Raw genomic sequence first — 17,981 nt, 5'->3', positions numbered from 1 at the left:
TAATACAGGTGTTCCCCAACGTGCAACTACAACAGAGCCGAAAATTTCTGGTGCTAAGCAAGAGTATTAAGTGCCATAGTTTTGAAGTTAAGGCTGTAAGACTGTATTACTATAATTCTTCTCTTCCTTCTTAGCACCTCTTTCCTAGACATCTATCATGTTGCTTTTATTTTTAAATTTTATAGTGTTTCCTAGAATAATTCTATTGCTTATTAGTAACCTATGACTATCACTAAGTTCTATTCTAATTCTATTCTCCATATTCCATACTTTTCAATATTCTAATCTATTATACTCTATTATTTCTATTTCTAATTTCGTTCTATTCTATTCTACTCTATTCCTATTATTTCTATTTCTATTCTATTTTAATTCTATCCTCCCAGTCCATATTCTATGCTATTCAATATTTTATTGTATTCTATTTTATTCTACTCTACTTCCATTATTTCTATTTCTAATTTCATTCTATTCTATTCTATTATTTCTATTTCTAATTATATTCTATTATCCAGTCCATATTCTATGCTATTCAATATTCTATTGTCTTCTATTTTATTCTACTCCTATTATTTCTATTTCTAATTTCGTTCTATTCTATTCTACTCTATTATTTCTATTTCTAATTCTATTCTATAGTCCATATTCTATGCTATTCAATATTCTATTGTATTCTATTTTATTCTACTCCTATTATTTCTATTTCTAATTTCGTTCTATTCTATTCTACTCTATTATTTCTATTTCTAATTCTATTCTATAGTCCATATTCTATGCTATTCAATATTCTATTGTATTCTATTTTATTCTATTATTTCTATTTCTAATTTCATTCTATTCTATTCTACTCTATTATTTCTATTTCTAATTCTATTCTATAGTCCATATTCTATGCTATTCAATATTCTATTGTATTCTATTTTATTCTACTCCTATTATTTCTATTTCTAATTTCGTTCTATTCTATTCTACTCTATTATTTCCATTTCTATTCTATAGTCCATATTCTATGCTATTCAATATTCTATTGTATTCTATTTTATTCTACTCCTATTATTTCTATTTCTAATTTCATTCTATTCTATTCTACTCTACTATTATTTCTATTTCTAATTATATTCTATTATCCAGTCCATATTCTATGCTATTCAATATTCTATTGTCTTCTATTTTATTCTACTCCTATTATTTCTATTTCTAATTTCATTCTATTCTATTCTACTCTATTATTTCTATTTCTAATTCTATTCTATAGTCCATATTCTATGCTATTCAATATTCTATTGTCTTCTATTTTATTCTACTCCTATTATTTCTATTTCTAATTTCGTTCTATTCTATTCTACTCTATTATTTCTATTTCTAATTCTATTCTATAGTCCATATTCTATGCTATTCGATATTCTACTCTATTCTATTTTATTCTACTCTTACTTCTATTATTTCTATTTCTAATTTCGTTCTATTCTATTCTATTCTACTCTATTATTTATATTTCTAATTCTATTCTATAGTCCATATTCTATGCTATTCAATATTCTATTGTCTTCTATTTTATTCTACTCCTATTATTTCTATTTCTAATTTCGTTCTATTCTATTCTACTCTATTATTTCTATTTCTAATTCTATTCTATAGTCCATATTCTATGCTATTCAATATTCTATTGTATTCTACTCCTATTATTTCTATTTCTAATTTCGTTCTATTCTATTCTACTCTATTATTTCTATTTCTAATTCTATTCTATAGTCCATATTCTATGCTATTCAATATTCTATTCTAGTCTATTTTATTCTACTCCTATTATTTCTATTTCTAATTTCGTTCTATTCTATTCTACTCTATTATTTCTATTTCTAATTCTATTCTCCATAGTCCATATTCCATGCTATTCAATATTCTATTCTATTCTATTTTATTCTACTCCTATTATTTCTATTTCTAATTTTGTTCTATTCTATTCTACTCTATTATTTCTATTTCTAATTCTATTCTCCATAGTCTATATTCTATGCTATTCAATATTCTACTCTATTCTATTAAGTTAGTAACATGGTTGTGAAGTGAACCTGGCTTCCCCATTGCCTTTTCTTGTCAAAAAGTCACAAAAAGGAATCACACAACCCCCGGGATACTGCAACTACCATAAAAATAAAAATAAAAACCAGTTGCCAAACATCTGAATTCTGACAACCATTTGCCTAAAATGGTATAGGGTTTCCTGCCTGAGCAGGGGGTTGGACTAGATGACCTCCGAGGCCCCTTCCAACTCTTGTTACTCTTATCACGTGACCATGGGGATGTTGCAATGGACCCAAGGGTCATAAATTACTTTCTTCAGTGGTGTTGCCAGTGCGGTCACTAAACCGTTTGTTAAGTCAAGGACAACCTGTATTAATGGGATACAGAAAAGAATGGTCATGAGATGAAGGAGGCCCTTTCTGTGAAAAAAAACTGGCTCAGGTTTTATGAAAAGCAAGGAAATTTAGTGTATGCAGAAAAGTTGGCATGGCACAGGGGAAAAAAAGACTCATTTTGATTACAAATACATCACAGAGAAAGTAGAAGCTATGGAAAAACCAATCCTCCATTCAACAACAATCTGTATACTATTCAAAATAAATTTCCCATCACATTTCACAGTTTAAATCAGGGTGGGGATATCCTGAGTTAATAGAAAATGAAGAAGTACAATCCATTTTTCCTATGGATTCTCCCTCCATCAGGAGGGGAGAACATTCCAATAACCATTAAATGGAAGGAGCTTTGCCAGAAAACATGGAGAAATGTGAATCCAGAGGAATACTTAACTTTGGGGCTTCCCAGCCAGACCATTATGCAGAGAGAGGAGAGCGTGTTTTGAATTCACAGCTAGAATCGTCCTTCGGCAAATGCCACAGTGGAGACTAATACCAATAGTTGCATAAAAGTACATTAAAATCCAAGGTACGGATTTGCTTTGTTATGGCCACTGCTATTATCTTAAAAAAAAAACATGGTGACTTTAGGTAGGGTGACACATTAAGAGACAAAATATTTTAGGCTCCTATGGAATACTGACCCATAAGGGATTCGTTTCAAGACACTGGCTGCAAAGAGTCCTTTTGAACCATTTATTAATTTGTCTGACTTTTTTTTTTACAAGTTTAGAAAAAGAAACCCAGGATTTTCCCTCCTGTGTGCTTTCGCCTCGCTTCCTCGTGATCCATGATGCCAGCTGACGTGGTCAGGACAATGAACCTATTAGAGAGAGGAATGAGAGGCTGGTGAAAAAATGTGGCCTTGCGGTTTAGTCCTGGGCAACAAAATCATGACTGACTTAGAAGAAATTATTGCCCCCCTCCCCTCGAAGAATAAAGCTCTGCCACAGGGCTGCGTACATCCACTAGTGCCAATTTTGCAGCCCCCCTCCCCCCTCAAAGCACCCCAGTTGGTAGCACCTTAAATGTGACAGCAAATTTGGCAATTGAATTCTAGGAGAGGGGAAAAAAGCCAAAACAGGGGCATAAAGTATGTATAATGTGAGCTTATGCATCAAAAGAGAAATTCCTTCTGTGTCCAATCACAGTTGGCCAATGAACTGAACTATTCTAGTCCATTCCATTCCATTCCAATATTCTATTCCATTCCAATATTCTATTCCTATTCCATTATTCTATTCCATTCTATTCCATTCCAATATTCTATTCTATTCCATTCTTCTATTCTATTCCATTCTTCTATTCTATTCCAATATTCCATTCCATTATTCTATTCTATTCCTATTCCATTATTCCATTCCATTCCTCTATTCAATTCCATTCCATTATTCTATTCCATTCCATTCCAATATTCTATTCTATTCCTATTCCATTCCTCTATTCAATTCCAATATTCTATTCAATTCTATTCCAATATTCTATTCCATTCCATTCTTCTATTCTATTCCATTCCATTATTCCATTCCATTCCAATATTCTATTCCTATTCCATTATTCTATTCCATTCCATTATTCTATTCCATTCCATTATTCTATTCCATTCCATTATTCTATTCCATTCCATTCCAATATTCCATTCTTCTATTCTATTCCACTCTTCTATTCTATTCCAATATTCCATTCCTATTCCATTATTCTATTCCATTCCATTCCAATATTCCATTCCCATTCCATTCTTCTATTCTGTTCTATTCCATTCCATTCTTCTATTCTATTCCAATATTCCATTCCTATTCCATTCCATTCTTCTATTCCATTCAATTATTCTATTCTATTCCATTATTCTATTCCGTTCCATTATTCCATTCTATTCCTATTCCATTCTTCTATTCCATTCCAATCATCTATGCTATGCCTTTGGCAGGACTAGATCTCAGCCTCCTGGAGACTGGCCCAAAGTCACTCAGCTAGCTTTCATAGGTAAGGAAACAATGAACTCAAGAGTCTCCCGCTTTCTAGCCTAAACCACTAAACTGGCTCTCAATGTATCCCTAATATAAGCTCAATTTCGCCCCAGCCACTGTAACTCTAACCAACAGACATACCTGCTTCAGCCCCATAGGGTTGAAAAAAAAAATCAGTAAATGGCGCTGTGATGGCGAACCTTTGACACCGAGTGCCCAAACTCACAAGGTGCGTGCACGCGCGGAAAATACATGCATGCATGGAAATGCACAGAAGTACACAGGCATGGGCATGTGTGCATGCGCAGCAGAGACCCGAAGACCAACTGGCTGGAGGGAGGCCGGGCATCCCAACCCCTGCAGTATGGCAAGAGGCAAGATCTTTTTCTTTGGTGAGCTTGTTTCGTCACTGGCAGGGAAACGGAAGCTCACGGAAGAAACGCCCCGGAGATCTGACCTGGGGTGAGGGGGGCCAGCAGGGGGCTCTGCGTGCCACAGGTTCTCCATCACGGACGTAGAGTTCCACACTGGTTTTAAGAAGCCAGCATGCCGCTTTCGTTCCCCGTGAATGTTCTAATAAGCAGGCACAGCAAGAGGAGGAGCGAAAGGCACCTTCCTGTCTTTTGGCAGCCTCATTTTTCTCAGCAATTTTGGGGGGGGGGGTGTTTGGGGGGGGGGGAGGGAATTTACTCATTCTTACCCGAACTGACGTGAAGGGAGCAAATTGTTCTGCCACTTTTCCAAGTCTTTCAGCTGGACATCGAATCTGGGACTGATCACACCGCACTGTCCAAAGGGGAAGAAAGAAAGGGAGGAGATTGAAACTGGTGGACACACTGTGGTTTATGCCACTGTAGGAACTTGTCCCTGTTTGACTGTGGAGTTAAGCGGCCACAGAGCTATGGATAAAATCCTCACAGCCTTTTCCCTCTTCTGCCCTACCCAGAGACTTTCAGAGGTACCCTATTTTTCGGTGTATAAGATGCACCTCCCCTCCCCCCAAAAAGAGAGTGAAAATCTGGGTGCGTCTTATGTACTGAATAGGGCATTTTTGGCCTCCAGAAACCCCACCCCCTTCACAAACATAACAATAGCAATAGCAGTTAGACTTGTATACCGCTTCATAGGGCTTTCAGCCTTCTCCAAGCGGTTTACAGAGTCAGCATATCGCCCCCAACAACAATCCGGGTCCTCATTTTACCCACCTCGGAAGGATGGAAGGCTGAGTCAACCCTGAGCCGGTGAGATTTGAACAGCCGAACTGCAGTCAGCTGAAGTAGCCTGCAGTGCTGCATTTAACCACTGCGCCACCTCGGCTCTTAAACATGGACGTGCAGAGGGTTTGGGAGGCCTGCAAAGTGCCCCTGGGGGCTGGAGAGGGCAAAAACGAGGGAAAAACAGGCTGTTTTTTGCTCGTTTTTGCCCCTCCCCACCAGGAGCACTCTAGAAGCATCCTAAAGGCTATGCATGCCCCGTTTTGGCAAAAAATGGGGCGTTTTTGCCTGCCTCCAGGAGCACTCTGCAGGCCTCTCAAACTCTCTGGGTGCCCGGTTTTTCACAAAAAAGTGAGGCGTGCAGAGGATTTGGGAGGTCTGCATTTACCTCTTCAAAATCTTGGTGCGTCTTATAATCCGAAAAATACGGTGATTGTGAAGCGGTAATGCTACAGACAAGGGGACAGGAATAGGGTACAATGGAACACATACCTGGAAAGTAATTCTATTATTTATTTATTTTTAGATATGAATTTGAAGGAACTAATTTAGGTTTGGGCCTCACTTCGGCAGCACAGGTTAAGCAATGATGCTGGTTACTTGGCACATGTAACACCACGACGGAATAAGATGCAGTGGTTGCCCTTTGTGGTTGGACTAGATGACCTACAACGCCCCTTTCCAACTCCCGTTAATTCTAATCTAGTTGGCATTGTTCACTGAGCACAGAATCACTTGTCGCAATGGGCAACTATAGAAATTGTGGCGCAATATTGGAAGAAGGAAGATTTGCCTACTATTCAAGAATGGACATTAAAAGTAACAAACCTAGCAGAGATGGCTAAAATATCAGCATATCTCAAGGACCATTCAAATGAGAGAGATAAACTGGAGTGGAGAAGATGGATTGACTATATTCAAAATAAATACGGGACTAAGAAATTCCAGATAGTTTACGACTGAAGAAACAAGGAATGATATAATCTGTTTAGAGTTAGCCTAGCAAAGAGGAGTTGAAGCTCAAATGAAAGATGATACTAACATTTTTTAAGTTTATTTTAGAATATCTTTGTTAAAGATTTTTACCCTGTATTGGTTCTGGGAAGTCGGGGAGGGGGAGGGAGGTTGGGGGGGGTCGGGGGGGAAGGTAGGGGGGAGGTAAACATTTGTAAAAGTTTTTTTTCCAAAAATTTTCAATAAAAAAAAAGAAATTAAGTAAATGCAATTTTTTTTTTAAAAAAGTATTTATTTGCTGTGGTGCCCAGGGGTATGACAAGAAACAGGGAGGGGGGTGGGAGAGAAGCTTTAGCACAGTGTTTCTCAACCTTGGCAACTTGAAGATGTCCGGACTTCAACTCCCAGAATTCTGGGAGTTGAAGTCCGGACATCTTCAAGTTGCTAAGGTTGAGAAACACTGCTTTAGCAGGATTCAAACCCAAAATCAGAATCCATGTCCTGACTAATGCAAGAGATCAAGAGCAGAATATGCTGCCTCCTGGACTTGTAGGTACGATGGAGAAAACTGGTGGTTTTCTTAAAAAAAAATAATAATAATTTGGACAGACACTCGTCCGAAATGATCTGAGGATTCCTGCGTTGGTAGAAAATCCCTTCCAGTGCTATGATTCATTCATCCCTAACTCAACAACTAGAGGAAAAAAGCAACATTTTTCAGACACCGCTCAGCCACTAACGCCAACGCAAACTCACAACAGTGTTCTCCACAGTCACTGAATATTGATGGGGTATGAAACGACAAGAGATCCATGGCTCTAAAGATGCTGAATTTAAAGCAGAATAAAACTCTCCCAACACCCTGGGCACCAAGGAGGAACTGCGAAGCACAAAATTCCGTTTGCTTCTAGCTTGCGCACACCACTGTGCCTTCAGCCTCATAAATCCACCGACGAGCCGCCGGTGTGCAATTTGAGTGAGAGGAACAAAGGCGACAGCAGTCGTGAATCTCAAAGCTACTGTAGGCGTGTCTGGTTGTGCCAGGAGAGAGAACCAGAGGTAGCGTTTTACGGGCATGGTAGCTGCACTTCAGAGGGAAGGATCTCTCACTCACTCCTGGCAACCTGAATCAGCAATGAACCTTTCCTGTCCCAATGCCAACCCTGCAGAGGTAGGAAGACGTCTCTTAGCAGCTGGGCACTGACCAATGCTTCTCTTCCCCTAGCTTTAAATGTGGCAGAAAGGGTGGTTCAGAACTGCAGCTAATGGCTCAACAATTAAAGATGCTGAGGTTGTTGGCTGGAAAGTGGACAGCCCGGGGTTCGAGAACCAAGCGCCGTGCGATGGGCTGAGCCCGTTCCTTGCTCCAGTTCCTGCCAACCTAGCAGTTTGAAAACCTGCCAAGCAGGTAAATAGGTGCCACTTCGGTGGGAAAGGAACTGCGTTCCTGCACCTTGGGTTATGGCCATGCTGGCCACAAGACCACGGGGGTGTCTTCGGACAACGCTGGCTTCCCTTAGCTAAGAAGTGGAGATCAGCACTGCCCCCTACAGTCAGGTATGACTGGACAGGGGAAATTTTTTTACCTTTCTATTGCAATCCTGGCAAGAAAAGCTAATGGGACTCCAACCTCCTGCTTGCACCAACAGAAAAAAGCCACGGGCTAAATCGGCTTGCTGATTTAGTGGGCCTCACCACCTAAAAAGCATCTGAACTCTCTTTTTTCCCTTTGAGAGCCATTTCTGGCTCGAGGAACGTAAAGCTAAAGAATGAAGGATACGTAAGACGCAAATAAAACATTTCTAATGCCAGAAATAAACAGCTCAGTCATCCATCATTTAACAACCCCATAATCCCTTGCAGGGTGGAGTCTGGACAACTGAATGGAGCTAGGAGTGTGTTTGAACGCCCAGATGCCTTTCTTATCGCCAGTGCAGAGTTTTTGTTCAGCAGGTATATTCTCTGAGAAATATCTGCCTCTACCTAGGATTGAACTCACAGCCTCCTGATCGTGAGGCGAGAGCTCCACCTGCAGGCCACTGCACCACTCCAATAAACAGCTCAGGGTTATGTTTAAAACTAGCTCATGTTCACAGAGCAGCAGAATTTCCATAGAATTCTTCCTCTAGCAAACTATTTTTTTTAAAAAACAACAAGGAGGGGAAAAGAGGAGCAGTTATGACCGCCTCAAAAAGTTTCATTGTTTTATGGTTTTCCTTTTGCTGGGAAAAAAACCCAATATTTTGCTTAAGTGCCAATTTGGGTGATAGAGTCCACAGCTATGAGTTACTCCAGGAAGAAATAATTCAGAACTATCCCGAAAGAGGAAAGTGTTATAAAAAAATATATATTACAATGTCCTGAGATGGATAGATTAACATTTAAAAGAAAAGAAACAGAATATTCTTTAACATGGGATTTGTTTTACCAACGGCTAATCTGACAGAAACAGAGGTTAGAAACTAAAAAGATTTAAAAGATCATTTTAAAAAAGTTGTATCACAAATTTTACAAGATGGATAAACTAACCGCATTATTACTTTGCGATTAATATTGATCTTTATTATGATGATGATTGTACTTTTATTTAAAACTAACTGTGCCCAGACAACACGCTGTTCACACAGATATGGAACTTTTTACGTTTATAAAGAAAAATGCATCAATAAAACATATATATATATATATATATACACACACACACACACACACACACACAGATATATATGTGTGTTTGTTTTTTTTATTTGTGCTGATAAATAAATAAAGGGAGACAGCACAAATAAAAAATAAAAAAACAAAAAAAACACAAATATAACAAAGGCAACAGTAAAAATGTTGGGTTTCTGTCGTGATGGACTCGTGACGAGCCGATTGACAGATGATGGAAGCAGTTAGCTTCCTCCCATAATTGGGGCTTACCAGGGGTTGTAAAAATCTGATAGACAGACAGACAGACAGACAGACAGACACACACACACACACACACACACACACACACACACACACACACACACACACACACACACACACACATATATATATATATATATATATATATATATATATATATATATATACCCTCACCACCCTCCAGGCCTTCCGCAAAGCCCTTAAAACCTGGCTGTACTGTTGCCCCCGTCTCGAATTGGTATGACTGTTGTGTGTTTTTAATTTTGCATTGTTTTGTGTTGTTTTAATTTTTGTTTGTATCCCCCTTCCCTGGTTGAGTTGTGAGCCGCCCTGAGTCCCCTTCGGGGGGAAAAGGGCGGCATATAAATAAAATCAACATTCAACATATATAAAAAGAAATAATTCAGAACTTTGGGACAAATTAACAGAATGAATCTTGATTTGTACAAAAATGAGTACAGTGTTTCTCTGAAAATAAGACAGGGTCTTATTTTCTTTTGACCCCTGAAATAAGCACTTAGCCTTATTTTCAGAGGGGTCTTATTATTTTTGGGGTGCAGGAGGCGGCGAGCGTGGTCACCTCATGCTTGCTGCTGTGTGGCAATATTTTCAGGGGAGGATTTTAGCGCATGCGCTCAAAAACCTGATTGGGCTTATTATCGGGGTAGGTTTTGTTTTGAGGGAAACGGTAGAATCGAGCAAAGTAACAGGCGCTGAATTTGACAAAAAAATATCACGGTACTAGCAATTCTCTAAGAAGAGTGCCAAGCCAATGTTGAGGAAACACTATTTGTTACAACCTTCCTAAAAACTAATCTCTGATACAACAGGGCTGTCTAGACAATCTTCCTGTTATGAGAACCTCAATCTAATTTTATTTTATTTTTTTAAAAAAGGCCTGGCTTCTAACAAGTTATATAAAAGAGACTGTTCAGAATTCATGTTTGCTCATGCATGGGAGAAGGAAGAATGCCTGTATAGATTAAACAGATTTATCATTCTAATAATTCGGCACAGAACTCAAAATTTATCACTGGAGCTGTTCCATTTGACCTTTACGGGGGAAACCAGAAAAAGCAATCACTCTCTTGCATCCGACTCAGAAATGCAGAATTCACAGATGAAGTTGTGAAAGATTTGTCTCCTAACCGTCCTAGGCATTTTCCATAAACATGTCACCTCGGTTTTTCCAGGCAGTCCATTACTTAATAGAGAAACATTTCAAATAATCTCTTGAAATCCAGCAATCTCTTCAGGATTTGAGCTGTTAAAAGATTTCTAAGCCTCTACAAAAGTGTAAACTTCCAGGATGGAGTGTTTATGGAGATTCTCAGTCATCCAGGGCACAGTTGTTCCCAAAGGTGCTTTTTTTTTCTCCAAGAGGCAACTGGATTTTCTGGTTTTTCTTTGAAGACATTTTGCTTCTCATCCAAGAAGCTTCTTCAGCTCTGAAAAAGCACATTTCAAACTTCCAGGATGGAAACAGCGACTTAAGAAACCATCGAGAAATTTGATGGATCGACTGGTAAGCAATGATCTTACTTTCCGGCCCTATGGAACGATCTCCCCATTGAGATCCGGACCCTTACTACCCTTCCGGCCTTCCGCAAAGCAATTGAGACCTGGCTGTTCCGGCAGGCCTGGGGCTGTTGAATTATCCAGCCCCATCCGATGTTATGACTGTTGCTGAATTTTTAATTGTTTTTATTTTTGTACCCCCCCTTCCCTTCTTATTGTTAGCCGCCCTGAGTCTTCCGGGAGTAGAGCGGCATACAATCTAAATAAACTGAACTGAAACTTTCTCGTGTGGTGCTAGCATTGCTACGTGAGAATTGATTTCTGGGACATGGAGCAAAGCAACAGGCTCTGACAAAGCTTCCCCCCCCCCTCACTTAAAACTTATATACCTCTTCATAGTGCTTTTGCAAGCGGTAGAAGTATCTTAGCAGTTTACAGAGTCAGCCTATGGCCCCCAACAAGCTGGGTCCTCATTTTACCCACCTCGGAAAGGTGGACAGCGGAGTCAACCTTGTGCCTGGTGAGATTTGAACTGCTGAACTGTAGCTAGCGGTCAGCTGAAGAAGCCTGCAGTGCTGCATTCTAACCATTGCGCCACCTCGGCTCTTTGCTTAAGTTGCTGTTGTGGCCCAGCAGGAGCCGTTGGAGCTGCCACCAGACTCCGACAGCGAGGGGCCCTATGAGTCGGCTCTGGAGGACCCTGGACAGGGCTCCGACTCCGAGCAGGGTGCAGAGAGGCTGGTTGGCCACCAGGAGGCGCTTTAGCCTTGGACCATTGGAGAGGAGACAAGGGAGAGTGAGCCAGACGCCAGCAGTGAGTTGTTCCTGGATGCCCGGCACCGAAGAGCTAATAGGCGTCAGGAACAGTTGCAGTTACAGGAGGTAAATGCACTCAGCTGGTGGTCATTAGACTCCTCTCCAGACTATAAAAAGACTGCTTGTGCACACGACCCTCTTGCAGAAGTCAATGCAGGAAGAAATGCCGGAGAACATTTTTGTGAGCTTGGCAGGCTGGATTGCTGCCAAGCCTTATCTGTGCTGGATTGCTGCCCAAGCTTGTCTGTGCTGGTTTGCTGCCAAGGACCTGTCTGTCTGTTAATTAAATGCCGTAACTTATCTTTGGCTCAGAGTGTGTGTTGGTGTGAGACGAGGGGGGTCAGAACAGTTGCTTAAGGTTGCCTGCATCCTGCCAGTTCCAAAGATATTTTTCTCCGAAACGACTGGACTTTCTTGGGTTTTTCTCCCTTGAAAATGTTCCTCCAAAAAGCTGCTTCAGCTGTTCTTCAAAAGCCAAGAAAACTCCAGTTTCCTTTTGGAAAAGCACCTCTAGGACAACAATGACCTGTGTGATTGAGAACCTCCATAGACCTCCATCCTAGCAGTCTAAGGAACATTTGGGGCTGATGCTATGAATCCGATTTGGGAGATCAGTCCTTGTCTTTTGACAAATGGCAAGGAGTCACACAATTTTATGCTGCTAATTTTATGGAACCGACTATATAACACACCTGTCTTCTTGCTCTGCACCTGTCTTCTGTGTGTGTGATTTGTTTTTGACACCTGAAGATGAGATGGACCTACCAGTCCTTTAGGTCAAAGAACAAGGGCAAAAAGCTTTCAATGGATGCTTTGTAGTGACAAAAATATGCACGGTAGGACTTTTTCCTCCAAATGAGATAAAACTTAAAAGATGGGTACAAAATGTACATCTTCCCAAAATTAATTTGAACCTGGCTTGAATTCCTACCTTGTTAAGCCTGCCTGTGAGATTCACAACAATTTTCCCAGCTCTGTGGTCATCAATGATCTCAAATTCACCTATGTAGCCTGTGGATTAAAAGAACACACAATCCGTTACTTTCAACGTCTGAATCGGGAGTTGAGGACAAAAACCCGGGGAACTCTTTGGGATGAAACAAACCCAAACGTTTATCATTTCACAGTAGCGTTCCTTAAGTTAAGTGAAATGCATTCTAGAATACAAGCTAATACCAGATTGGGTCACGAAACCCAAACATATGAAGAATGGCTGCAGGATTTAGGTTTGGCTGGTCTAAAGAAAAGAAGGACTAGGGGAGACATGATAGCAGTGTTTCAGTATTTGAGGGGCTGCCTCAAAGAAGAGGGGGTCAAATTATTCTCCAAAGCACCAGAGGGCAGGACAAGAAACAATGGTTGGAAATTTAACCAGAGAGAAGCAAGTTGGCATTAAGGAGAAACTTCTTTCTAATACCCTTCATGGTATTGGACCTGGGTACTTGAGAGACCGCCTGCTGCCAATTACCTCCCAAAGACCCATTAGATCGCACAGGGCTGGCCTCCTCCGGGTTCCATCCACCAGCCAATGCCATCTGGCTACGACCCGGGGGAGGGCCTTCTCTGTTGCAGCTCCGGCCCTTTGGAACGAACTCCCCGCAGAGATTCGGACCCCCCTCTCTCCTGGTTTTCCGAAAAGCCGTTAAGACCTGGCTGTGCCGGCAGGCCTGGGGTTGGTGAGCTCCCTTCCCCTCTCGACAGGTGTGGTTGTTGGTTATTTTAAATGTCTATTTTGTATTTGCATGTTCCCCTTCCCGTTGGAGTTGTTCACCGCCCTGAGTCCCTTTTAGGGAATAGGGCGGCATATAAATAAAATGAAACTTCAAACTTCTTAACAGTGAGGACAATTAACCAATTGAACAGCTTGCCAACAGAAATCACTGGAGGTTTTTAAGAAGCTAGACAGCCAGTTAAATAGCATAGGTTCTCCTGCTTGAGCAGGGGGCTGGACTAGAAGACCTCCAAGGTTCCTTCCGGCTCTATTCTATTCTAGGTTCAAATTCCTGTTTGTACGACCTCATAAAAGATTACCAGAAATTAATGACCTACATTCAGATACCAATACAGTATTGACTTAAAGCCACTCACTTTAACAACGGTTCGAAGTTACACAGGCGCTGGGGGAAAAAACCTGGCTTACAATTTCGTCTTCGCTTATGACCACTGCAGCATCCCGTGATCAAAATTCGGATGCTTGGCAACTGGCAGGTATTTGCAACGGTTCCATCCTCGAGGGAAGCCAGATTCGCTTAAGCACCCACCCTATGATTCGATTAACAGCTGGGGCAAAAGCAGTTGTAAACTTGGGAGCAAGTCATTTAACAAGCTCCATCTTCCAGTATTTTATTAATTGGGTCTTCCCAAACACGAAGGTTGGGAGCACAGCCCCCAGGTAACATACAAGGGTGAGTATTTTCCCAAATGTAACACGTGAGTTATCTACGTGCTGGTACTTACCGTGTTTCATCATCACGGTTAAGAACCGGACAATTACTTTGGAGCACGGCCTGATGAGAACCTGACGCTTTCCACGTTTCTCTGCATTGTTGATGCTTTTAAGAGCATCGGCCAGAACATTCATGCGCACCATGATGCCTGCTTAAATAACAGAAACATTTTGAGAGCTTGTTAGAGGAGTCTGGAATTGCCAATGATGCTTTTAACACAGGATGGTCTGAGGATCTCTGGGGTCCCCCAAGACCCTCTCAAGGTTTTATGAATTCCAAAATTATTTGCCAGCCTCTACTGATTATTAGAGGGATGTGGTGGCTCAGGGGTTCAGACGCTGAGCTTGTCGACCAGAAAGGTCAGCACTTCGGCGGTTCGAATCCCTAGCGCCTCATAACAGAGTGAGCTCCCATTACTTGTCCCAGCTTCTGCCAACCAAGCTGTTCGAAAGCACGTAAAAATGCAAGTAGAAAAATAGGAACCACCTTTGTTGGGAAGGTAACAGTCTTCCGTGCACCTTCGGCGTTTAGTCATGCTGGCCACATGACCACGGAGACATCTTCGGACAGTGCTGGCTCTCCGGCTTTGAAACAGAGATGAGCACCGCCCCCTAGAGTCGGGAACAACTAGCACATATGTGCGAGGGGAACTTTCACTGGTTATTAAAATCCCATTGAACAATCGCTGAAAAGCAGTAGTGTCAGTGAATGCATCATTTTTTTAAAATTTTTAATATGATACACACACACCTCATACAAACAAAAACTCTTTTTGGGGGTCCTCCAATTTTTAAAAGTGGAAAGGGATCCTCAGAGAGAAAAGGTTTAAGAAACATTGGTTTAATAGGTTATTTATGGATATTCACTGCAAGATTGTTCAAAATTCCACTATTTGAACACATGAAGGCTTTAGAAAGGGAAAGTGATATAACAAATTACATGCATTATCTGTGCAACCCTCGAGAAGTAAGTACTTTGTAGACAACGAAGTAGTGAAATCAGCACACAGACTAAATGTAATTTCATTCTTTAAATGAGGGAGAGGGGCCCTTTGGGGTTGCAACCCATACTAACGCCCAACTTATAAAAACAAACTGGTTTTATTCCAAACTCAGCAAATATTATATTATAAAGCTTGGGGATTAAACATGAAAGAAAACAGAACTCCAGGAAAGCATTATTTGAATTATCTGTAAATTCAACTGTCAGAGCAAACATCCAAAACATGTTACAGATCTATCAAGCCAAATCATCTCTCTTAAAAGTAGTTGCTTTCTCCATCTGATTTATTTTAAAATTAATAAGTCTATAAATCTCTTGTGTTCAGCATCTAAAGTACTGACTTTACACTAAACTAATTTAGCCCAAGTTAAGGATAAAGTTCCACAAATGTTAATGGAACCCAGTTTACTTATTTTCTCCAGTTAAAAGTTTGGCTGGCTTGTACCCAGAATTACTAAACAAAAACTAAAAAGATAAAGTGTGATTTAAAATGTTTTTTTTAAAAGCCTCATTAGAAAGTTTCAAAGCCAACACACAAAAATAACCCAAAGTGTGAATATCTATTTGCAAAAATTGCACCAATCCAAGATGATAAAATATAAATTTAGCTCATTTTTGTGAGCTAGACAACAAATACTATTTCAATCCAGTTGTTATTTCAGCAATAATAAGTTTGCATGCAAAAAAGCTTTCTGATCTTGACTTTACAAGGTATTCTGTGATCTTGTTCATCTCTTTTACACTGAGATAAAAAAACCTTTTTCAAATGCAAACCAAGATGATTTTAAACACATCTGTAGAACTTTTTCTTGGCAGATTATTATCAGAAACTTGCTCTGTACCCCATGAATTAATTGGCACCAAAATGCAGGGATTAAACTTGTAGTATCTTTCTGAAAGGTATCATTAACTGCTGAGTTTAGAAAGGACCATATCTTCTCCTTATTCAGACATGAGCTGGCTTTGCCTATGTTGAAAGCTATCATTTTGCATATATACACAAGGGTACATTATGATTCATTTTTTAAAGGGGGGGGGGTAAAGTTGGAACAGGGAGCATGTTTTGGTCCCTTATCCTTTGGATTAATCCCTTAAATATCTGCAAAAATCTTAAAGCCAAACAAAGCATCATGGGCAGCTGGTATATTTTTCTACAGAACAGACCATGGCAAGCTGATATCTCCCCCAGTTGCATGTCGCTACAAGTCCCCATGCCACAAACCGCCATGCTAATTGGGAATCCGGGGAGTTCTCCAAGCATTTGGAGAACACAGGATACTAGATCCATGTGCAGGGCGACATGGATGTAAACTGAACATACGCAAAATATCTGAGACTTCAAATAGGTTTTGCCTTGAGCTGGCAAGTTACCATCCTTTTCACTTTCTTAACCTTCGCCTGCAGGATGGAAGGGGATGCGCCATTAATTCTGCCCTCAACCATCATGGAAGGCAAGGCTACACAGGACGGGCACTTGGGGCAACAAGTCGGGCAGCCCACGTTGCAAACTTGGGACACGGGTTAAAAAGGAATCCGACCTCCCACACACACACACTCCCACCCTGCAAGAGACCAAGGCAAACCCAGGTTTTGCTGCAGCCCAATCCCAGCCTCCTGGCCAATATTGGTAGAGGGGTTTCACCAGCCAGGATTGCCCCCTTTCCAGCTCCCCCTCCCCTTCCAAGCAAGGTTTTAAAGGTGTTTATTTTGCATTGCTTTGCATTACCCTGTTCCCACAACGTGGGAGTCCTGGGTTCCCACGACACGTGTTTATAACCTAGTGGGAAGGGAACAGGGCTTTGAAAGTTCAGGCCGGCCCGTCTCGGCTTCCGTCCCTCCTTCCCACCTGAGGCCCGTGCCGCCGACTCAAGCCCAGCTCGCTTCCCGAGCTTGCCTTCCAAGCTCCACTCCTAGGCATTCCGCTCCTAACCAGCCGCCGCCGCCACCCCCGGCCGGGGTTCAGCCCAGCGCCGCCAGGGCCAGGAACCGCGCGGCTTCCTCCGAAGGAGCCGAGCGAATCGAGCGGAGCCCCGGCTTGCCAGAACCGGCGTTCAAACGGCCCGAGAAGCCGGGATGGAGGCGATGCGGGATGGATCTTATCGGGGACCCAAAGCGTCTCGTTACTCACCAGGGCAGCAAGATGGCGGAAAAAGGAAGGCGGCCGCGCGCGCGCGGAGTATTATGGGAATTCGAGGCGGCAAGATAACCAAGAAGGAGCGGATGCAGAGAGGACTTCCGGATCCAGTCTTCCGCGTCGGGAATGGATGGGAAGACTATAGAGAATGGAAAGGGAAGAGGGGTCGGTCTTTGTTTTGGATCTGATGAAAAGGAGCTTTGTTTTCATTTCATTCATTCCATTTGAGTTCATTTCAAAGCCACAAACTCCAGCTAAGGGGATTTTTGAAGGGAAGAGGGCGGGGGGGGGGGAATGTAGAACTCTAAATGAAATTTAGTGTAGACAAAAGTAAAGCCTTACACTTAGGCAAAAGTGTACGTATAAACTGTGTGAAATCAAGCTTAACAGTGGTGACTGTGAGAGGAATAAGTATAAGTATAATCTTTATTGTCGTTGTACTTAAATACAACGAAATTGGTTTTAATCCCACTGGTGCAAAATTATAACAAACGAAAAAAGAAAGAAAAAGGGAAAAAAAACTAGCTTGTGCATGGAGTGATTGTGGTTGTATTTAAAAGTCTCACAGCCCAAGGATAGAAACGATCTTTAAACCT

The 17,981-nt window shown here is 41.2% G+C and overlaps 1 protein-coding gene across 2 annotated transcripts; it reads right to left on the bottom strand.

Moving 5' to 3' along the window:
- Positions 1-3,102: 3,102 nt before the first annotated feature.
- Positions 3,103-17,502, bottom strand: RPS15A (ribosomal protein S15a). Of its 2 annotated transcripts, none has more exons than XM_087728564.1 (5): positions 17,380-17,502; positions 14,260-14,400; positions 12,734-12,813; positions 5,088-5,173; positions 3,103-3,243 (listed from the first exon to the last, which is right to left on the bottom strand). In XM_087728564.1, the coding sequence occupies exons 2-5, from the start codon at positions 14,390-14,392 to the stop codon at positions 3,150-3,152; spliced, it is 393 nt and encodes a 130-aa protein (XP_087584690.1). In that variant the 5' UTR covers positions 14,393-14,400; positions 17,380-17,502; the 3' UTR covers positions 3,103-3,149. The 2 variants fall into 2 exon arrangements, with proteins under 2 accessions (XP_087584690.1, XP_087584691.1); XM_087728565.1 differs by having other exon boundaries at positions 14,260-14,397; positions 17,380-17,486.
- Between the last annotated feature and the right edge of the window lie 479 nt (positions 17,503-17,981).

This window comes from Thamnophis sirtalis, unplaced genomic scaffold (assembly GCF_051295495.1).
Source record: "Thamnophis sirtalis isolate CommonGarterSnake01/CBP01778 unplaced genomic scaffold, rThaSir2_p1.2 scaffold_14, whole genome shotgun sequence".
NCBI lineage: Eukaryota > Metazoa > Chordata > Lepidosauria > Squamata > Natricidae > Thamnophis > Thamnophis sirtalis.
This window is presented reverse-complemented; position numbering and strand designations above follow the sequence as displayed.